At 38.2% G+C, this 23,999-nt stretch overlaps 1 protein-coding gene, 1 long non-coding RNA gene and 1 pseudogene across 2 annotated transcripts; 1 reads left to right on the top strand and 2 right to left on the bottom strand.

Moving 5' to 3' along the window:
- Nucleotides 1–659: 659 nt before the first annotated feature.
- Nucleotides 660–17,857, top strand: LOC148850595 (uncharacterized). Its single transcript, XM_088947385.1, has 8 exons — nucleotides 660–1,149; nucleotides 1,235–1,351; nucleotides 2,012–2,238; nucleotides 2,464–2,675; nucleotides 2,803–2,905; nucleotides 3,511–3,881; nucleotides 11,272–11,770; nucleotides 16,501–17,857. Exons 1-8 carry the CDS (start codon nucleotides 984–986, stop codon nucleotides 17,647–17,649), a joined length of 2,844 nt encoding a protein of 947 aa, XP_088803511.1. The 5' UTR covers nucleotides 660–983; the 3' UTR covers nucleotides 17,650–17,857.
- Nucleotides 3,420–9,843, bottom strand: LOC148850596 (uncharacterized). The gene is made up of 2 exons (XR_016099777.1): nucleotides 9,640–9,843; nucleotides 3,420–3,856 (listed from the first exon to the last, which is right to left on the bottom strand). It is a non-coding gene; the product is annotated as an uncharacterized LOC148850596 (long non-coding RNA).
- An 88-nt stretch (nucleotides 17,858–17,945) lies between the features above and the next one.
- LOC148850594 (putative glucan 1,3-beta-glucosidase A) lies at nucleotides 17,946–23,071 on the bottom strand (annotated as a pseudogene).
- Nucleotides 23,072–23,999: the final 928 nt, after the last annotated feature.

Raw genomic sequence — 23,999 nt, 5'->3', positions numbered from 1 at the left:
CTCTCCCCTGTTTCGTCCATAGTCATATTCTCATTAAATAAGGAAAAAACGTATATATTCAAATCACAAATGTTCTTCCACTGCTGTGATTGATCGGCGTCAATAAAGCAAAGTTTTACGATGCATATCCTCGGGTGCTTCATGCATTCACGAATTCCGGTGTTGAATTTGTCGTCGGACTCGAAACATAATAAAAGCTTCATTTTCCTTGGGAGGCTCATCTTCCCACCAAACTTTTTCCGTTCGAAAGTTATAGCGGCTATGGTTGTCTGCAACAATAAAATCAAAATCACTACCACCACTACTGCAACTTCCAACAACAGCAATGAACTATAAGAATATTTTATGAATTTTAAAATAATTAATACTCACGTAATGTCATATGTGAATGGAGTAGAACAGAAAATTAACAGTAAAAGGGGATTTTGACAATTATTAAAAAAAATTAAGAGTAGATTAAGACAATATATAAACAATAAAGTTACAGTTCAATTTCGTGAATTGTAAGGATAATTTAAGCATTGTAACACTTGGTACTGTTCACGAAATTGATCCCAAAACTCACTACGAACAGTAAAGATATAATAATAATAATAATAATAATAATAATAATAATAATAATAATAATAATAACAACTCACAAGCGTTGTGCACAAACTGCGTAATATCATATGTATATTGACTTGAGCTGAGCCCAGCCCCGGCAGCAGGTTGCACCCTATATTCAAATAACTATTTTGCATTTCCAATGATTGCACCTAACCGTCACCTGACCTCTAAGGCTGGTAGTTGGGAAGAATGAGGAAAAACGACCAGAAACCCGTAGCGCTCTATCTTCTATCTGTCTCTCTCTTTCCATGGTCCATACTCCATAGACTCCATCTCTTCAGAAATGCAACTCTAGTAATGCCCTCATTAACTCGATTTCTCAATAACCCCCCAAGCCTTTCCACTCCCCGCTGCTTATCCTTCTGCAATACTACATGGGATCAAACAAATTTCCCGCCTTCTTTGGTTTGAATATCCACCTTTATCCCGCATCTCTAAATCCTGTTCGTGAAAACCTCATCCAGAAACATGATTCCGGCACCCCAAAACACCGTTCCATGTCTTCAGTTTTTGCTTCCTTGCGCAGCCTTTTGTCAGGGAGTATGTAATGCTTAATTCTTCTTTCTTCTATTTCTATCTTCATCCCTTCTTTTCTCTCAACTCTGAAGATGCTTAAGATGTGCAGAGAAACCTGATGGTGGGAAGCGGACGGAAGAGGAGGACAAAGTGTACAATTGGTTATATGCCTTGGCTCAGTCGGATAAGGACTTGGTCTTCGAATATGTTAAATCGACTGAAAGAGGTGGGTCTATCGTCTTGGATCTAACTTTTTGATATTCTGGGTTTTGGTGGATTGGTGAAGGGGATGCATTCACAGAGGAATTTTATTTCTTGTAAGCTTTTACTCGTCTCCAAACTGATATTAGAAAATAGAAACTAGAAACATACATTCCTTCAAATTAAGCCCAACCGGTATTCACTCAGGCTTCTTCCTCATGCCCATTTTCAGTAAACCTGCTGGTCACTTGTCAATTTTGAAAAGTAAGTCGATTAGCATGTTCACAGTTTCATCAAGAAAGGTTAACACTTGAGAGCAGAGTTGGAAAAACTTGGAAAAGAAAGTAACCATGAATTAAGTATATTGGCCTTATAGTGTTAAATCTCAGTCTAAGCTATCACTTCCCTTCTCCCCATAACTGGGTTCAGTTTGCACATTGCCTTTTTTATGGAACATATTACCTCTGTAGTTATAATTCAAACTCAAAATTGCTTGGCCTTGAGTTTTGCACCATTGAAGCTAAATCTAGGATGATGCACCCATTGCTATCTATTGCATCACTGTTTCCTTTGGAAGACAATCTGCCGTGTGATACATGCTTAATTTACAAAAAGTCGCAAATCTGTCGGTGTTTCTTTTTTCCTTACTGCAATTTTCTGTTACTCTGATTTACTCCTTGTGCAGGCTTGAGCTTCAAGGAAGCTGAGAGAAGACTAAGGGAAAATGGTCCAAATGTACCTGTCGATTATACCTTTTCAAGATGGTGGCAGCTCCTGTGGAACGCCTTCTTTCATCCTTTTAATATCATTTTGATTGTCTTATCATTTCTCTCATACGTGTCAAGCGATTATCCCAATGGATGTATCATGCTCATGTTGGTTTTCATCAGCGTAGCACTTCGATTTTTCCAGGTAATTGTTAAAATTTCCTATTAGAGAATTTCAATTTCCAACTTACATTCGGACCTACAATCCTATCAACCAGACCATGAATATCTAATCTTGGAATAAATCAGCCTGATGCATGTGATTATTCAATTCCTTGCTTGTTATGTTCTTCCAGACAGATGCATGCTACGCTTCCCTCTTTACCTAGCGTGTATTCTATTGTTTCTGGTTTTTTCTCCTACGTTTCAGGAGTTCAGCAGTTCAAAAGCAGCCATGAAGCTTTCGGAGTACTTGAGATGCCCTGTTAAAGTTCAGAGATGTGCCGGCAGAATTGTTCAGACCGAATTGATTGTACAAATTGATCAAAAAGATGTAGTTCCTGGTGACATCATCAATTTTGGACCAGGGGATCTCTTCCCTGGTGATGTGAGGCTACTAACGTCGAAAGATTTGGTTGTAAGGTAGGCTGGCTTCTGGAACACTTGTTGAATTTACAAATGAGGATTACTGAATTCTTTCACGCTATTCTTCCCCTTTTCTCCACAGCCAATCATAGAACGCATGACCACCATCCTGCTTCTTGAACAGTCAGTCTTCATTAACAGGGGAGTCAGGGACGATGGAGAAAGTAGCAGACATCAAAGAATATCCGACTACTCCACTGCTAGAGTTGAGAAATATTTGCTTCATGGCAAGTATACTTTAGTACATTTTCTTTAAAAATTCCTTACAATAGCCTTAACATGGAAAGTAGGTAATGGAAATTCCACCAAACCTCCAACTTTGGATCCATACGGTTACCAAAACCAATTATTTTCTCTTAATAAATAATAACTAAGCTCCTTCTCTTAAGGTTCAGTTTGGAAAGAGTACAAATACAAATATTTAGTGTAAAACCTTACATTTTGTATGTATTCCTACTGTACATATTTGTATTTGTACTCCTTCCAAACTGAGCCTAAGGTAGTTTGTGAGATGTCATCTCTCTTAGGTCCTGTTTGATTTGCAGGAATAGGGGTCTGGAACCGGATCCCATTCCCATTCCTGGTGAAATGGCATTCCCCCATTTTAGAGAATGGTCATTCCCTCTCCTTCCCTTGGGAATGAAATCCTATTCTAGTTTATTCTAATTCCCATTCTGGTTCCTGTCTGAACCAAAGACTGTTCCAATTTGGACTTTGAAGGATTATGATTACCATAAGTCATTTATAGACAATAGTCACTATTATTACTTGATTGAGTACTTTATGTTTCATATATTGCTTCAACTATCTGAGTTCTGATTCCATATTGCAGGGTACAAGTGTTGTATCTGGTTGTGGGACTGGTCTAGTTGTTTCCACTGGATCCAAAACTTACATGAGTACCATATTTTCAACCATTGGGAAAGGAAAACCAGAAAATGTCTTTGAGAAAGGTGTTCGGCGTGTATCATATGTGCTTATCTGCATTATGCTAGTCATAGTCACTATTATAATCCTCTCAGAATACTTCGCATCTCATGACTTAAGTGAGAGTATCATATTTGGGATCTCCGTTGCATGTGCACTAACTCCACAGATGCTTCCTCTTGTTGTAAATACAAGTCTTGCAAAAGGAGCACTTGCCATGGCCAGAGATAGATGCATTGTCAAAAGCTTAGCTGCAATTCAGAATATGGGAACAATGTAAGAAAAATACTCAGAATTACCAAAGACACATCTCTATTTGTATGATTTCTAATCAGTTGAGTTGGGCATGTTTCATTATTACAAGCAGTAGTTGCATTGAAGTAATGAGTCATTTCTTATTTATTTATTTTTTATTTTGAAAAAACGTTAACCAGATTTCATTAAAACAGCATGAAGTACATGAGCAGATGTACTGCACAGAAGAAAGAAAACCCAAACAGCTAAAGAGAAAAATTGCAAGGGGGGAAGCCTATTGCTGTACAGATTTTCTAGTCTTGCTCCTATTTTAGCTAAACCATCTGCAATATGATTCAACTCCCTCGGTATCCACAGCAAGCTTGCGTTTATATTTTCCAATGAGTCTCTTGCATCAGCCAGATAATGACTCAACCTCCAAGGGCCCCCCTCCTTGTCCTTCAGCCATTTGATAGTATTAGCAGAGTCTCCTACAATGGATAAGTTCTGAATGCCTAATCTTTTTATTATTCTAGTTCCAGTGAGAGCAGCCATAACTTCAGCCTTTGTTGAGTCCGCATAACCGATTGGGCCACTGAAAACCCAATAGATATTACCCAGATCATCCCTCAAAATACCCCCTTATCCCAGCTACACCAGGATTGCCTGCAGCACTTCCATCAAAGTTGAAAGTCATCTCTCCTTCATTATGATGTATCTATAGTCACTGGATTGGTTGAGGGTAGATTGGAAGAAACAAGATCATTTGGATATTTCTGTTAAGGTCATTGAGAGAGAATCCTTGGAACAGTTCGGAATTTTTTTTTGATGAATGAATGGTATTTTATTAAATAGAGATAGAAATAGTACAAGCATGAAGCACCCTAAGAGGAGACACTAGGTTTTACCTCCGTTCCAAACCCAACTCTTTTCAGATTGCAGTTACAAATTAGACAAAAACAGAGAATCCCTTGAAGCCCCTTGTTTAGCTAAAGAATCTGCCGAAGCATTTGCCGATCTACTAACTAACCCACTGAAAGCTAACTGACATGGTTCTCGTAAGCCATTTGACTTTTTTGATGATGTCCCTATATCCCCAAACAACAGTTTCTAGGTTCGACATCGATCCCACTATCACCTTAGAGTCTCCTTCAACTATCAAATTAGTCACTCCAAGTTGGTTGGAAATCTGTAGTCCTTGTACCACAGCTAATATATCAGCCCTTGTAGAGTCTCCATAACCCACTAGACCTGAGAATAAGGACAAAATGTCGCCATCCTTATTCCTCAAGATCCCTCCTATACCTGAAGGTCTTGGATTGCCTTGACTACTCCATTCAAAGTTAAACTTTACAACTCCTTCTAGAGGGGGTAACCAACTTGATTGTGTTCTATTTTTCTTGGATGATGTGGAAGCCACTGCTGCCCAACTCCTTCGAAGGTCATCACTAGGGTAATCCGCAAAGAGATCAGTAGTTTTTAGCCAAAGGATTGCCCTTGTTAGTATACAATCCTTTATTTCAGCAATGCTTCTCTCCTTCTCTTGGAAAACTCTGATATTTCTTTCCTCCCAAATGGTCCATAAGAGGGCAGCCCTAATACATTTCCACATTACTTTCCCTCTCTTTGTTGGCCAACCAAAAAAAGACGGATCAAAAAGCAGATTTACTTCAGGAGGCAGGTTCCACCTGTACCCAAACAACATAAAATCCCAATTCCAAATATTTACTGTAAAAGAGCAAGAAATCAGTAGGTGATAACAGTCCTCATTCTGCACTTTACATAAAATGAACCAATTGGGGGATAAGCATGAATAAGGTCTCTTTTTTTGTATATTGTCCACAGTATTAATTTTACCATAATACACTTCCCAACAAAAACCAACAATTTTAGGTGGAACTAGCCTTGACCAGACTTCTTTAATTGGGAACAACAAAGGGGAAGGAGTAGAGCAAAGGGACTTAAAGAAGAACAAGAGAAGGAGCCACTCGAGGTTAAAGACCAAATTCTTCTATCTGGTTTAGGAGGGTCCAAACAAACAAAATCAAGTAAAAGTAAGAGCTCAGAGGCAAAAACTGATTCCTCATCCCTCAACCCTCTACGGAACCCAAAATCCCAATTAAGAGACAATTGGAGAATGGGGGGAGAAAGAAACCTCGAAACAGGCTCCCTTTTATAGAGGGAAATAGAAAAACAGGGAGGGATAGAGGTCTTTTAATGGTTGGTTGCCCACCCAAACATCTTCCCCAAAAAGCACAGAATTACCATTGCAGACATCATACCTTACGAACTTGAGAAAATTTGGGAGGATGCCAAAAATCGCCTTCCATGGTGTAGTGAGTGTGGCCCATTGTGATACCCTGACATCCCAACTAGATTCAGAACAACCATGGATACTAGCCACCACCTCATGTCACAATTTCTCTCTTTCCAGAGGCCACCTCCATAACCACTTGCCCAAAAGAGCTTCATTCTTATTTACTAGGTTCCCTAACCCTAAGGCCCCTTGTTCCTTGCTTCGACTCACCACCTCCCATCTAATCAAATGATCATTTTTCTCTACACCTGATTCCCACAAAAAAATCCCTCATCAACTTTTCTATCTTCTTGGCTTCCCTAATAGGTATCCTAAAAATAGACAAAAAGTAGGTGGTTAAGTTTGCGAGTGTGGCCCTAATCAAAGTTATTCTACCTCCCCAGAGAGATATAGTTCTTTTTTCCAGGTCACTAGCATTTTTTCAAACTTCTCTACCACCGGGATCCAAAACCTACTTTTCTTTGGATTTGCACCTAAGGGAAGTCCTAGATAGGTCAAGGGCCAAGCAGAAATAGGGCATTTTAAGCAGGCATCAATAGACTCCAACTCGCTTCCCTCCACATTTAGCTCCACCACACAGCTCTTCTCAAGATTTATTTTCAGGTTTGAGACATTCTCAAAGAGGGTTATTAGATTTCTCAAATTCCTTGCCCTCAACAAATCACATCCCTCACAAAAAATTATGACATCATCTGCAAACTGAAGGTGGGTAACCGAAACTTGATTTCTTCCTAATCTCCATCCTCTTATAAATCCAACCATATTTGCTATTGAAAAAGTCTACTAAAAACATCAACAACCAATGTGAAAAGGAAAGGGGGCAATGGATCACCTTGTCTCAAGCCCCTACAGCTTGAAATTAGCAATCCAGAAACTACATTGAAAGGAGATATCTGAGATTAGTTCTTCAAGAGATCTGATTTTGTTGTCAAATACACACCTGTTTCTTTCCTCCCAAATTCCCCACAGTATTGCGTGTAAACACCATTTGCCAGTATACTTTACCTCTTCTGCTCAGGCCTGAACCATGCCACTGATGGAGAAACTCCTGAATATACTTTGGAAAGACCCAACTGTATCCAGTCAGGTTTAAGAAATGGCTCCAGATCTTTTGAGAGAAATTGCAATGAATAAGTAGATGATCAGCTGATTCACCTTCTCTTAGGCATAACGCACAGGCATGAGGAGAAATAAAGGATCTTCCCAAATTCTTTTCTGAAGGTCACAAGTATTTATTCTCTGTAGGCACGCTTCCCAAACAAAGAAGCAGACTCTTAATGGAATACGACTGCTCCAGATCTTCTTGAATGGGAAAGTGGAACTATGTTCACCTGCAATTATAACCTTGAACATAGATTTGGAAGAGAAATCACCATTTGGGTGGAGGGTCCACACTCGGGTGTCAATGGAATGAGGGGAAGTGTATACTTCTTTAATGGTATGAAAGAGGTCCAAGAGGTCTGAAATCTCTATGTCCCTTAGGGGTCTTCTAAGGTTCAGGTTCAAGTTGTTATCGGCAGGAATATTTGGGACACAAGAGGGGACTGCCGAAACCTCTCAATCTCAAGCAATCCAAGATACAATCCTAGTCAACTTTGTCATAGGCCTTTTCAAGGTCTAATATGACTAGTATCCCCGGCTTCCCAAGAGCCTTTCTATCTTCTACACATTCATTTGCAATTAAAATACTATTAATCAGATCTCCTAGAACTTCAAGTTTTCTTGCCAGAACTTTCGCCAAAATTTTGTAAACACACCCTACCAAACTTATTGGTCTAAAGTCCTTAACTTCGAAAATTCCCCCTTTCTTTGGAAATAAACACAGAAAGGTTGAGCTTAAGCCTTTGTTTACAATGGCAGAGGAGTAAAACTCCCTAAAAAACTTTAGCAGGTCTTCTTTAACAATTTCCCAACATGTTTGAAAGAAGAATAATGGGAATCCATCTGGGCCAGGTGCCTATCTCCATCCGTGCTGAAGATTGCCTCTTTGATTTCTATCACTTCAAAGCTTCCTTCCATGCAGGCTTTTTTATCTAATGACAGGGTCAATCCTTCCCATCTGCTCAATCTGAATCTGCACTGGCTTTCTAGGCTCTTAAAGAAGGAGAGGAAGGCTTCTGTGATTTCTTCAGGATTTTCCACTTCACTCTTATTTTGGAAATAAAGTTTTTCCTACGTTTTCCCGATGCATAAACGTGGAAAAACCTGGAATTGTTGTCTCCTTCTTTCAGCCATCTCACTCTTGATCTCTGCCTCCAATAAATTTCCTCTTTTCTGACTACCTTTTCCCAAGATTTCCTCAGCTCAGTTCTTCTTCTGCCTAAATCATCTAAAGTGCCATTTTTCTCTTTTACATCTAATTCATCCAATTCCGTGAGCATCTTCCTTTTCTCATCTTTAAGGCTCTATACTGTTCTTTTCCCTAAGATTTGGAGATGAAGCTGGAAAAATTTCTCAGGCTTCTTGTTAGAGCTCTACCATTGGAGTGTTCTTGGCTGAACCTTATTACATTGAAGTCTCCTGCTACACACCAAGGAATTCCTTCATCCTCATGTGAAGAGTCTAATTCCTCCCAGAATCTCTCTCTCTCTTAGGGGGAATTGGGACCATACACCCCTGTTAGAATCCAATTGAACCCTTCTTTTGTATTGATGAATAAGACTGAGACTGAGAAATCTCCTTTATCAATTTCCAACCCTAAGATCTCATCTTCCTTCCAAGCTATAATAATGCCTCCTGAAGAGCCTACTGCAAGAACAGATACCCATTTCCTTCCCCTTACCCCCCAAATAGCTTTTATAAGTTTCCTGTTTACTACCTCTTTCTTTGATTCCTACAAAATAATTATATCTGGGTTTTGTCTTTTTAGAGTTTCCTTCACTAGAGTCCTTTTAAGTTGGCCTCCCAATCCCCTGACGTTCCAGCTTAGGATTTTCATTGAGATTCTCTTGTGGAAATTCCCTTATTCAGTCTATTCTCCCCTGAGTTCCAATCCATTAAACCCCATTGCAGCCTTTCGAGTTCCCTTTTAGGTCTCTTTTTTTCCTCTTTTTTCCTGTGTTCCCTTGTTTTTGGAATGATCTTTCTCTCTTGGCCCCTGTTTTTCTCTAATTTGCCCCCTTCTTTAAATCCCTAGTGAACTAATTATTTTTGTTGTTTTTAGATCCTTTGAAGCCATTCTTCCAATGCTATTTGGCACAGTTGTTTTAGAAAGGTCAGAAACTTGAGGGTTAAGAGAACCTGAAGCAAACGGGGTGGGAAAGGTCCTGGGAGACAAAAGGCTGGCGTGGCGAGAGTTGGGAGGGTAGGCTGGTGATTCTCTTCCTTGTCTATGAACGAGGCTATCCGAGTCTAAGAATTTCCCATACTCTGGATTGATCAGTTGGGTTTGTTCTAGAATCTCCACACTTCCCAAATTTCCTTCCCTGCAAAAAGCTTCTGGGCCCTTTCTAAAGCTTTCTCTTGAGGATTTGCTTCACTTACTATTGCATACGGGCTGTCATCGTCCCCTAAATCGTCTTCTTCGTAGCCAGACGAGCCATCAGAACTGGTTGAAGGGGTTGGAGCTCTGAAAGCATTTCCTTTTTGCTGACCCGAGCTAGGGGGTCTCAGGCATTGGTTGCCTGGAGAAAGAGGGAGTCTCCTGGGGGCTCAAGAGGAAAAGGTCCATGTGCAAAGGAGAGTTACGAACCTCTAAGGGATGGCCCAAAACTTTAAACCTGCTGGGGTTCGGGTTTTGGAGCCTGGATCTTGGGTGGGGGGTTCTTCGAAACATTGGATGCCTTTTAGAGGGATGTCGAGACTCGTCAAAATCTGTCTTCTTTTTGAACACCTGCTCCTCTCTAGCCTTTAAGGGGAAAATTCCCACCTAAGTTTCTGCTCTGAGTCCTGCCACCGACTTAACTTCCTTCTTCGTCTCCAGAGAGAGGTAGAAGACACTGTCAAGGAGGGGTATTGATCTGGGAATAGCATGGATGCCCCGTTTCTTACTTCGATTTTGGCAAAGCTCAAGTTGGTGTGGTTCAACGATTCAGGATCTAAATCCTCCATGCCACCGCATAAATCTCCTATTAAAGAGAAAGTCTCCTTCGTCCAAAGGTGGAAAGGGAGACCTCTTATCCTTACCCAACCATTGAATCTCAGGGAATCTAGGGCTGCATTTACCATCGGCCACCACCTTTCTAAATTTACCCAATCGTCATAAACCGGAACTGAATCATGTTTCACCCTAGCCCGAACTAGCTCTTCTGAAGGGGCGAAACCAACTGCTTTTTTGTCTTCAAACGGGAAAAGGTCCAACAAGGCATCAGAGTGCAAGTTTGCAAACATGCCTAGTTCTACTTCTTTCCAGCTTAAGGGAGGAATGGGGCTTAGTGCAGACAAACGCAAATCTCCAGTTTCCGAAGGGTTCGTCATATGATGGACGACGGGGGGGAAGAGGTTCAGCGGGAGGTGGTACCAGGAGTCGGTCTATTGGTGCAAAAGTAGTTTAAGAACTATAAGAAAGTCCTCCAACCTCCAATGGCTGGTTCTTCAGGAATACAAATGCTTCTTGGCCTTTCTGATTTTTCCCAGCTACTTAGACGAATAAATCTACCCCAACTGTTTTCTTTGAGCTGTAAACAGAGGACTCTTCCTTTGGACACTCTCTTGCGGTCTGTAATGTGTCGTCCATGCTTTTCCACGATTTCTTGGATGAATGTCCTAGTCCATTGGAGATCCTCCTGTAGCAGAAGGATTCGTGACCAAGCTCCCCTTCCACTTTCTGTCACTACAACCTCGTCTTCTTGATTGCCACTTCTTCTTTCTAGTTCAAAGGTTTTTGAGCTGACTGCTATGAACCGCTTTGCCATCTCAGTTTTTTCTAGTTCTGATTCTCCTCTTATTCTTTCTGGGTTTGTCGTCGAGCCAGTCTCCGGTGTTAACAGTCGCTGGTGTTACATTTTCCCTTTCTTCTACACTCTTTACCTTTCTTCAATTTTCTTTTCTTCCTTGTCTCTGCATTACATAATACATACCACTATGACAAATGCCCCCATTTCTTAATTTCCTGCAACAACGCTATTGGATATTCATTTATATACTTGTGTTTTTTACTTGCTTTCCATGTTCCAGGGATATTCTATGCATTGATAAGACAGGAACCCTTACTATGGATCGTGCAATCATGGTTCACTATCTTGACTGCTGGTGCCTACCCAAGGAGAAGGTTCTGTGTTTTGCATTTCTTAACTCTTACTTTAAAACTGAGCTGAAGAATCCAGTGGATGATGCAATTTTAGCATATGCTTACACAAATGGACACAAGTTTGAGCCATCCAAGTGGAAAAAGATAGATGAGATCCCCTTCGATTTCATACGCAGAAGGGCATCTGTCATAATAGAAACAGATACAAAAGCAAATGACAGAAATGACCATGGTCCTAACAGGTTTATGGTAACGAAAGGAGCACTAGAAGAAGTGATAAAGATCTGTTCTTCAGTTCAGCTTATCGACAAAGGTGAAACATTGCCTCTCTCCCCAGAAGAGAATCAGAGAATCTTAAATATTGGGGAAGAACTAGGCAATGATGGTTTACGAGTTTTAGGAGTAGCAATTAGAAGGATAAGACAGGTACATTTCTATCTTCATCTTTTTATTTCTACATAGTAGACGCATATTTCTCAATATTTTAATTTTATATGTAGAAATGTCTCTAAGACAAATCAAAGCATGTTTCTAAATGTCTGATTAAGCATATGTTTCAGCTTCACCAACAGAAATAACTTAACTCCATGGAAAGGAATCTAAAAATAATGTATACATATATGACATAATACAATACTTTATGAATTTGCTCTATATAACTTTCTACTGAATGATCATTCTGTGAATTTGAATAATAGGTGGAACCTGCAACTGATTGACATTTAAGACCAACCAATATCCTCATAAAATTAGGATATTTAAAACTAAAAAAAGAACCTCTAAGAAAGATGTGGGAGAAGTCAGCTTATCCTGTTTGTTTCAAACGTTCAATAAGATCATGGGAAAACTATTAAGATGATATCAAAGTAAGGCTGGAATAAAGAGATGCCCCAATTAATGTACTCAAATGACATTTTGAGAAAGAGAGAGTGAGCATGCAATATGGATATAAACATAAAGTAGAGTATTTTTTTTTTCTTTTGATTGTTTGTAGAGGAAAAAAAATTTGTCAGTATCTTATAGCATTTTTTACTAAAAGAAAGCACAGAATTAAGTTCCTTTAAAAATAGTCTATTTTGGATAAGAAAGGGGTCCAAACAAATGGATTGGCATGATGAATAGGGGTGATCATTTGTAGCCTGGCCTGGCCCAAAAATATTTATATCTATAATATATATATATAAATTTAATATAAATTTTATACATACATTGCATGTCATATATTGTATGTATTTAATGTTTTACATTTAAAGCCTTGGGCCGGGAACCAGACCCAGACCAAAGTTGGGCTTATATTTCAGGCCCGAGCTGTAGCCCTTATCGTAGGTGCTAAGCCTGGCCCAGTCTGTGATCATCCATTGATGAACATATGATGCAGCAGTAACTATTGTAAGACTACACAAGTGAGAAACAAGAATTTCCAGTTACAAACGAGTACAAAAGAAGATTTTAGTGTTTGTTGTTTGATGATCAGTGTATGTTTTTTAATGACCACAGTAATTCTAATTGATGAGACTAGAGAAGTCACAAATGCAATGTTGGAACTATGGAGTAGTTTAGAATTAACAGGATATATTAAGATGAAACACATAAATTGCAATTTTAGTAAAAAAAAGGAATAGAATTTTGATTTATTCACATCTATTATCAGGAGATAAGGAGAGGAAGGAATGAAGACAATGTTTCAATAGAAATATGAGTTGCAGGATGAACTAGGGATGTGATTCTGGTTTACAGTGTAGCCAAGGCATGCTAAAACTAGAAGAAGAAAATTCCATATCAGACAGGACATGTCTTATAGGATAAAACGTTGCACAACTAATAAATATACAGCCACAGAATAAGTTTATCCAAGATGAGAATGTTGAGACAGATTGAGTGGCAATGATGTAATGGATAAACTAGAAAGTGCATTCATGGAAAGCCAAGAGTAACCCCAATAATGACAAGATGAAGTTGACTGAGGTGGCTTAGTAATTTGTATTAAAGAAGCATCAATTACCACTCCAGTGGAGTGATTTCGTGCAAGCTAAAAGCTGCTAAAGTAGAAGGGGAAGACAAGAAGGGTATTTAACAGTAGCAACAAATATTTGAGGACATGTGCTCTCCTAAAGGAAATGACCGAGACAAGTGGGATGGTGGAGTAAAGTCCATTTGCCCAGTCTCAAATAATTGGGGTAAGGTTTAGTTGATCCAAGTTTCATTGGATCTTCTATAGCTAAGACTCGCATGAGGCAATTGGATTGTAGTTGGTACCATGTCCTTTAGTTGAATGACTGGCAGATTAAGAACCACTGAAAGGACATCAAGAATCATCTATAACACATAAATAAAAACACAAAATTTTCACTTTGTGCTGGTTAAGGACCACCACATGTAAATCAGTAATCATCTATAATGCATACAAATAAATGCACAATTTTTCATATGATTGTTTTCTTTTCTCCAATCTGATGAAATTTTGAGATATGCGAAGGTTTACTAGCTTTAGATAGCACCTTAGCCTTGGGAAATTCCACATATGCTAAAATTCAATATATAACTTGTGCATAAAAAGGATTGATTTGGTTCTGGAATAAGAACTTGCATACTTGGTGACAAAAAAAAATATTCATATGGAAAAAATAAGCCATTGACAGCTTCCATGCACTAATAATGCCACTTTCTCCAATAACTCTTAGTTTAGCAATCCTATCACTGCATTTGGACCTTTCACCCAACTATGGATTCTTAAATTACTTGACAAAATAGGATTAATCATTCTCTTTGATAACAAATATCTACCATTTGATCAAGAAACATAAAATAAGATGCTATTTACTAGTGAAAATATCATCATCATCATCAAAGCCTTATCTATATGGGGTTGGATACTTGAACCCTGTTATGCCATTCTATTCTGTTGAATGTCATACCCATTGTTAAACTATGAACACTTGAATCATTTCTTATTACCTCAACCCACGTCCTTTTTGGTCTGTCCCTAGCCTTTCCAACCCCTTCAACTTGTAACTGATAATTTTTTCGTAAGGTACTGTAGGTGGTCTTCTATGCACATGATCAGACCAACTAACTTTACTTTCTCTCATTTTATCACATATTGGAGCTACTCCTAGGTTCCTTTGAATGACTTCATTACTAGTGAAAATATCCCAACATCAGATCTCTTCACCTCTTCTTTTTTGTGCTGTTAGGGAATTGCTTTCCATATTCCACATAGAGAGTTTGATGGTTCGGAGTTGTACTTGAATAAGATGAGAATGTTAGGTTTCTAGTGCTCATTGTTGTCAAGGCATCGCCTAGGCACCATTAGCTGGGCGCCTCACCCAGACGACTTGACTTATAGCAATTAGGCGCCTGTCCAGGTGACTAGGCACCTGCCAAGCGACAAAAATGAGAAGGCAGGCACCTTATTATAATATCATTTATATTGTTACATCTTATTAACATGTGTTAATACATTCTATTATATACTGCATATACCATTTGAGAAAGGATTAGCTGAACCACAATGGCTATTCAGTGCGCTGTGGAACCAATGATAACCCTCCATGCCAGTAATAAAATAAATGGGACCCACAACCATTTAATTTCTCACGATGGGCCCCATGTATTTTACCACTGGCATGGAGCATTACCATTGGTTCAACAGCCTGCTGAAAATCTATCATGTTCAGCTAATCCGTATCTTTATCATTTATACTTTGTTTTTTCTATACTTCCCCCCCCCCCCCCCCCTTGTTTTATCATATCAAGTTAATAGCCTTCTTTAGTTTCTAATTGATATGAAATTGCTCTATTAAATGCTTACTATAATGGTATTTGTTTTGAAAATAATGAAACTAATATTATTTAAAAAAATTATCTTTTAGATTGATGATTAACTGCATTTTGAGAGGAAATTTAATGATACTAATAAAAAGGATTGCTAATTTTCAATTAATATGCTTGCAAAATTCTTATCGCCTTAGAATTGCCTAGATGCCTTGACAACTATGCTAGTGCTACTCCTCTTTGAGGCCCATTTATTTCAAATTTTCTTTTACCATTTTCTAACTATTGACAATGCTTGATTTCATTAGTAGAAGCAAAACCCCTTATGTGTAAAAAGCAATGAAAGGTATCAAAGATGGCTGAATTAAAATATAAAGAAATAAATAAAATATCATGGGGAGAAAAGATCATTCAACCCCAATTACAAACAACATTAGCATGTCATAAAGTACCTCCCTCTTTTCCCATCAAGACAAATAACTAGGAACATAGAAACAGATTAAGCAAGACCCAGCTCTGAAATTTTTCTTCTCACATGTAAAAGAGAACAAAACCAGATTGATTGCTAGCTACTGTTCCACCAAAACAGCACCTTGATCATGCAAGATTTCTTGAAATCAAATCTTCTTCAATCCATGGTTTTGATACCATTCAATCTTAAGGCAGGGAAAACAATGAAACTAAAAACAACTTGAAGGAATTATAGAATAATAAAGAAATCTAATGTGGTTCAGATCGATAGCCTACATCCATAGGAAGAGAGGGGAAAATATGCACTATGAGATAGAAATATATCAGCCTACCTCTCTACAACCTCACAACCAATATATCCACTCTTCTCATTCCAATATCCATAGTTATACAATGGCTTATATGATCCAAGTCCTAAATTTTACCTAGAATTACAACAAAGCCCCTCTATCTCTCTCTTAGTTAAACAAAGATCATCATAAATTTAATAACACATTAACACTACATTAAAGCTCATTTTCTTCCAACAACCACCTCTCTAGCTAAGCTGGAAAGTCAAATTGGCAAACCAGAAATTCATTGGACGGAAAATAAATGGGAAGAGCATATAGATGTCTTACAGACACAAGATCATCTTGATACAAAGAAAAAATTATGATTAAAAATCCAACTTTTGTCCACTTAATTTCCTTTATGCCATTGCAATGATACATGTCAATTATGTGATCAATCCTTTCTGGGTAATAAACAAGCAATATGTGTGTAAAAGTATTCCATTGAAACAACTCAATTCATTGTTTGAAAAATCTGCTTCTAAATCTATGAATGTTAAGTAAATGTCTTCAACTTCTTACCGAAACAAGGACTTAATTGGTGCTTATTCATGTTATTAACTTACTTCAATATTTCAGGAATGTAATGGCTTCCATGTAATGAACAATGAGAAAGTTGAAGCAGACATGGTATTCCTTGGCCTTATAACATTTTTTGATCCACCAAAGGATTCAGCAAAGCAAGCTCTATGGCAGCTGGCTGAGAAGGGAGTAAAGGCAAAGGTATTGACTGGTGACTCGCTCTCCCTAGCAATTAAGGTCTGCAAAGAGGTTGGCATCAGAACCACCCATGTGATAACTGGACCTGATCTTGAGGTCCTTGACCAAGACACCTTCCATGACACAGTTAAAAGAGCAACAGTTTTGGCCCGCCTCACCCCAACACAGAAGCTCCGTGTAGTCCAGTCGTTGCAGACAGCTGGGAAACACATTGTCGGGTTCTTGGGAGATGGAATAAATGACTCCCTAGCATTAGATGCTGCAGATGTTGGAATATCAGTTGACTCAGCAGCATCTGTAGCAAAGGATTTTGCTGACATCATCCTACTAGAGAAAGACCTCAATGTCCTTGTTGCAGGTGTTGATCGGGGCCGAGTCACTTATGGGAACACCATGAAGTACATAAAAATGTCAGCAATCGCCAATGTAGGCAGTGTTATATCACTTCTTATTGCAACTGTCTTACTACCATTTGAGCCATTAGCACCCAGGCAGCTCCTTACACAGAACTTTTTATACAGTGTGGGTCAGATTGCAATCCCATGGGACAAGATGGAAGAAGAGTATGTGAAGCTCCCCCAAAGATGGTCACCTAAAGGTTTACCGATATTCATGTTGTGGAATGGACCTGTGTGCTCTGTTTGTGATGCTGCCAACCTTTTGTTCCTTTGTTTATATTATGATGCCTCTAGTTCCTCAAAAAGAAGTCTCTTTCACTCTGCTTGGTTTGTTGAGGGTCTCCTCATGCAGACTCTCATTATCCACTTGATCCGTACTGAAAAAATTCCATTCATCCAAGAAGTAGCATCATGGCCTGTGATCTGTTCCAGCATTGTGATTTCTGCTGTTGGGATTGCAATTCCATTCACCCCAATTGGAAAAGTCATGGGACTGACAAACCTGCCATTATCATTCTTTGGATTCCTGATCGTCCTTTTTCTTGGATATTTCTCCCTTGGCCAGGTGGTGAAGAAAGCTTACATTATAGTTTTCAAAGAATGGCTTTAGATGATTGACAACAAACTGATAACAGAAGAATATTTGCACTGGACAAAATCATGGAATCAAATCCCGAACTAGATCTTTCTTGTGTACATATATCAAGAATGAAAGTTAACATGACCCTCAAAACTCAGATGGTAGTTAACATTTTTCTGGATATTCTGCTCCTAGAGATTAGTTGAATAACTTACAATTTTCAAAATTATTTTTCCTATATGATGAGCTATTGGGAAGAAACAGAGCCACAGATAATCTCTTTTATTCTATGTTGATGAGGCAACTTATTTGTCACATGTCACAATTCACAATATGTGGCACAAATAAAAAGAAGCACATGCCATTGCGAGTAACTCAAAACTGTTTGATACTTTTTTCTTTGATGAAGCACCTGCATGAAATAATTTATATGTTCATACATGGCAAATAGACCTAATATAAGAAAGGCATGGTGATAAAATAAATGGAGTAAATAGATAAAGAAAATGAAATAATGGCACATAATGGTAAAATCTTGGGCTGACAAGCATGAGAATGAAGGATCAAGTCTGAGAGCAGCCAGTTTGTGCCAAAAAAAATGCCAAGGTTAGGTCAGTATCCAGTCTACCCCTCCCAAAACTCCAGAGGGCTGAGGCCATCACTGGATAATGGTTCTTAAATGGTTGATCACTAACAAAAGTATAAGGAAAGAAAAAGCATAGGACACCTAATAGGTGAGCTTCTTCTCCTTTCCTCTTTTCATCCTTGTTAGAGAACAGATACTACTAGGCTAGACACTTACACTTACCTAAATGGAGATAGTTATTCTTCATATTCCATTCAAAATCCCAATGCTTCCTGTCGTTCTTGAGGGTCCAATATGCCCATCCAAAGGAGGCTTTATTATAAACCTTTAACTGAGTCCTCCCAAAGTCTTGATAATCCAGCTGGGAACCACCTGTTACATTCCACTCGTTCACCCATTCCCCTGAATCCAATCCAGTTTACACATCATGACAACTATATTTCAAAACTTGAAGACAACCTACAAATTGGGGAAACTCATATGCTATCATATTAAAAGTGAGGCTTCTTTGAGAGGACTTAGATCTATATCTTGTCTTACCAATAAAGACAAGTGAACCATTTGCACTGTCTAGGGCCTGTAGTTGAGCTTGCCTGCTCTTGTATATGAACTGGGTGCAGCACTCATATTAACGAAAAAAGTGTCAAAGAGGTTGTAGTAGTGCAAATCCACCACGATTTTTGAAAAGCTAATATTGGTTTGATAAAGCTCAAATGGATCTGCATTGCCAATTCTCTGGCAAATTATTACATAAGCTGTGGATGAATACTTCCGTACAATTTGGTAACCCTTTGAATAGTACGAAACTAAGAGATCCAGTGGAACAGTAGAGGCAGACGGTTCATTCAAAAACTCAATGCCCAACAAGGCAGGATATTTGGCATACCTGCAAAGAAGTGAAACAAGTCACATAAGCCTGAGCTTTATAAAATAAGATACAATACGAGGTAGTAAATAAAGTAGATTAGCTTTTGAAGCAACAGAGAGCCGGTTCATTTAAAAAGACAACGTAGAGCTTTGCTTGGATGAGTATGGAACAACTAACACATTAATAGATTCTTTTCCTTTTTAATGGAACAAGCCCACAGTTTCCCTACAATCCAACTTTTCTCTGTGAACTTCTCTTTAAAAATTATTGTGAAAAATATATTATTTCCTTTTTAGGTTCTGATATGGGTCAAGTCATTACTCAGAAAATGATGAAAGATGTATACAAAAGTAGGAAGCTACAGACTATGAAAAAAAGTACAGGGACGTCCAAAACTGGTTTCATTAATGTGGAAATTCACGGAATAATGACTGCCACTGACACTGACAGTGATAGGTGGATGGATGTGAATGTGTGTGCATTCGTGTGTGTGAGAGAGAGAGAGAGAGAAAGAGAGAGAAAGAGAGAGAGAGAGGTAAATGAAGACAAACACAGAACCAGTGATATCAATGTGGAAGCAGCATTCAGATTTTATGACAGTACCAACATTTGGATAGAATTTCCACACTTCTCTACATATCTCAAGGTCTATGCTAGTGGGTCATCTACTAACTGGTACATACAAATGCAAGTTGGTATGCACATAGGGCACATTTTGAATTGAAACTAGATAAGAGTTCAGCTTTACTAAAATGATTCTGAGCATCCACAAACAAGTTATTCTTCTGTTTCCAATTAACATACACCATATAGAAGAGCATTTACATTGTGAATACAACCATCCTGTTTGGCGGGTTTTTAGGCTAGGAAACTTTTATGTGATCAAATTGATTGACCAATCCATGACAAAACCATCATAAATGGAGTACACAAAAAACTAATTTTCTTGCAATATGAAAGTGAATTTCACACAGGTTTTGTACAAGCCTGGAATACCTAGAAGCCAGAAAATCTGACATCCAGGCTTTGTGAGATGTATCCTGGAGATGTAGGCCAGTCTGTTGAGCCATCTTTACTGGAACTATGCTCCATCCCATTTTGGGACCCAGGAGCTGCATGAAGGTCAATTATGCACTTTATATTATAGACCCTGCATCACAGATTTGTGAATCTGGGTCAACCAATTCCCAAAAAATTGGAGCATGAATTCAAAGATTAAACTATACAAGAAAAGGTAAAAGAAAGACCTACTGTGCCCATGAGAATGCATTATCAAGAGCTGCCAAGGTTCCTCCAATAAAAGGGGCAGGTGGATTAGGATCCAGAGCAATCCACCAGCCAACAGGATTCCTCACAGTATTTATTCCATGTCTGGACAGAAATCTAAAATCTTCTGGTGTGACAAAACTGTTTCTATGCCTCTGCAGTCACAAAAACACATGAAAAAATGAAATGGCAGAAGAATCGGACTTTCTTATGTCAACCTAATACAATCTGACAGTCAGAAACAACCAGAAAAGATGGAAGAAGAACAAGAACAAGAAGATGTGGAAGAAGAAATGTGTTGATTAGACAAAATTTTAAGTTCTTCCCTTATTGGTTCAGATTTTGAAGTCTTTGAGGGTTCAATACAGCAGTTAGCAATGTTTGTGTTGATTAAACCCTAACAAATAAGAAAATCATAAAAGGAAATTAGTTTATAAACACAAAAAATGAATATTTTTGTTTAATAATGTCTATTTTATAATTATAATATAAAAAAATAACAATATAAAAGTATTTTATAAGACAGTATACAAAACTTCTTGGCAACTGGGCGAGGTGAGCCTCCAAGGGCGCCTTGTCGCCTAGGCATCACCTTGACAACGAAGGCACTATATTAACATAAATGACTAAATGAAAGGCTCAAGCCCCCTATACAAAATCACAATGGTTTTCGAAGAACAATATATACAACTATACACCATTTAGGGACAATGATAATGATGTTTTTCTGGTCATTACAGAAGCTGCAAAAATTCAACCAAAACCCCCCCAAATGCGGAGGTCCAAAGGCTGATTATTTTACCCATAACAGCTTAAGCACATTTTTCCTATAAGTATTCTCTTGCAATGGAAGAACAATAATATTGAAATAAGATTAACATTCAATTGTTAACCATTTTCTTTACTTGAAGATATGTGATAAAAAATGTCTGAGCCCAAAAACATTACCTATACATAACATTTATAACTAGATTTAAGTAGCAATGTCAGGAACGCTGCAATTTCAGAGAAAATGCATTTATATAGTTCAGATTTATCAGTCACGATTGGTACCAAAAAAAAAATAAATAAATAAAATAAGGGGATGTATGGTTACCTTGAGAACATCTTTGGCTTTTTCATGTCCATACCCATTAGCAAGCTGGTAATCTCCATGCAAGTTATTGGCTACAATGATCATTTCAAATGTGGCCATGTTATTACCCCATCCTGGCTCCCCTGGATAGTCAGCTGCAAGTTGATTTGCTAATGTAGCTTAAAAATTGAAGTATAAGGTGACACATTTATCATTTAAAAATTAAATAAAGTGGTGATTCAAAAGTTTTAGAAACCAAGGCACCTCTCTGGTGGCTTAGGTAAGGTCTAACAATTTCATGGTTGTAAAGCAATACACCTACAGGTGGTTGACTCATCCTTAAGTCCACCCAACAAATGAGATCTACAACAATAAGTTGACCCAATCTACAACAATAATAACTATCAGAAATAATCCGGAAGAAAGTCCAAAAGGTTCACCAACATCGTCAAAACCTCATTATTTGGGACTACTTTGTTAAACTTGTTCTGCCATCTGAAATGTTGGATAGTTGAACTCATTAAATTAGGATTTGGGTGCAGAGGCCTTGCAACCTAACCTTTATAAAGAAAAACTACCATCTTAGTGGGATCTACTTAGAGGGGTCCATATTGGGGGCGCCATGCAGATTCTGCCATGAAGGTGGGATGTGTGCATAAATCTAGCATTCCCAATTAGGGTTTGGCATCTTAGCAGGACTACAGGGCCCATGAATGACTGATAGACTCCAGCCACACCATCACACTGCATTTGCAACTGCCCCATGGCAGGACACCATGCAGATTCCACCATGAAGGTGGGATTTGTGCAACTGTTGATAAAGGTTATGCACGTAAATCTAGTACTTCCAATTAGAGTTTGGCATCTTATCAGGACTTCAGGACCCACAGATGACTGATGGATTCCAATCACACCACCACACTGCATGCGCCCCATGGCCATGTGCAATACTGTGTAATTTGAACAAGTTCTATGGAACCCCTATGAACTGTAAGTTTAAATGGCTATGCAAATCACACCTGGACATAGTTCCCACTTGAATGTCTAATGTGAACACTATTATTGTTGTCACTGTTCCTTTCAATGTAAAATGTTTCTCTTGCAGAAGTTACTGCAGATGTTGCCAATACAGAGTCGCCTTCACTATTACATGTTAGAAACTGACCACCAACAGATCGCAAATGAAATCCTGTGTCGGATACTCTCCATAACTGCAATAAAAGAAATTGTCAGGACAAATAATATAGGAAAGAAATAACTTCTAGATATCCACATCAATGTTGTCAGAATCAAACTGGACCAGGCAGTCAGACCATTAGAACTGGGACTAGCAGCCAAAACGGTTTCTATGTTGCCTGTTTATTAGAAATGTCAACATGATCAAATCTTTTTTTTTATTATTATTGAATTAAGCAGAAGTTCACTACACACAACAGGGGGTAGTGCATCCCCAAAAGTCAGCAAAACAGATAAGCAGCAGAGGAGGCAGAGAAGGTAAATTAAAAGCTAAGGAATCCGAAGAAGAAACTTGAGCCTCATGAGCCAGCCAATCTGCCGCCTGGTTTGCCTCTTGGAATACATGCCGGTATGTTAGACCTCTGTCAAACAATTCCCTCGCCCAAATGCAGCTTGAAATAATGCTTCTCAGATATACCATATATGCTTTAATATATATTATAACTTATAATACTTATTGTATTTAAGCTCATTTTTATGTAAAATAGTTTTAAGGAGTTAATCTGTTATTATTTCCCATTTTTCAATTTTTCTTTTTTGCATGATTGTATTTGAGCAAGTAGAATAGTCAAACCAGATGGTCACATCATTTGAACCAGTGACCCAGTGATCAAAACAGTTTTTTGTTTGATCCAAGTGCAACAACATTGATCCACATCAATACTTGGTTAAAATCGTTTTATGTTTCTATAAACAAATAGCAAAAGAAAATGCACTTTTTTTAGTCAATCAACAAAAGATACTTTCTAAGAAGAGAAGATTCATGTTCATGCTTCATGGACTAAAAAAGAAATGTTGCAAATACACTGTCAATTTTAAGTGTTAGAATTAACAGGACTGATACTAAGACTGGTTGCAAACCTATTTGGACTAAAAAAGGTTGGTAGAACCATCCAATTCTGGAATAGTGCATTGTGATATTCTTGTTTTTCCTCCCCCTCCCCGCGCCCCCCAGGCTTTCATGCCAAATCTTTAGTTCTTTAGTTTGCATTAGTTCCCTATTGTGAAGAAATGGCGCATTTATCATGTGTTAGGCTTCTAGCAGCACCATAAACCATTTAACTTCGCAATTATTTGGAATATATTAGATGTTCTCCTATTTAATTTAGACACGTTAGAGTTTCCATACTATTATGGAAAGCTTAAATATTCATATAATGCATACAACCAATTATGAAGGAGCATGCATGTTAGTCCAAAATGTTCTAAACCAACAAGATTAAACCACCAAAAGCTCACATAGAAAACCACAAACCTTTTGCAAACAACAAATTTTGAACTTCACTGCTGGTATCTTTAAAAGAAATATGCTTCCAGAAACTACAAACAGCGAATGGAACTGCAAATTT

This window comes from Nelumbo lutea, chromosome 5 (assembly GCF_056320005.1).
Source record: "Nelumbo lutea isolate HS-2025 chromosome 5, American lotus-T2T, whole genome shotgun sequence".
Classification (NCBI taxonomy): Eukaryota; Viridiplantae; Streptophyta; class Magnoliopsida; order Proteales; family Nelumbonaceae; genus Nelumbo; species Nelumbo lutea.
This window is presented reverse-complemented; position numbering and strand designations above follow the sequence as displayed.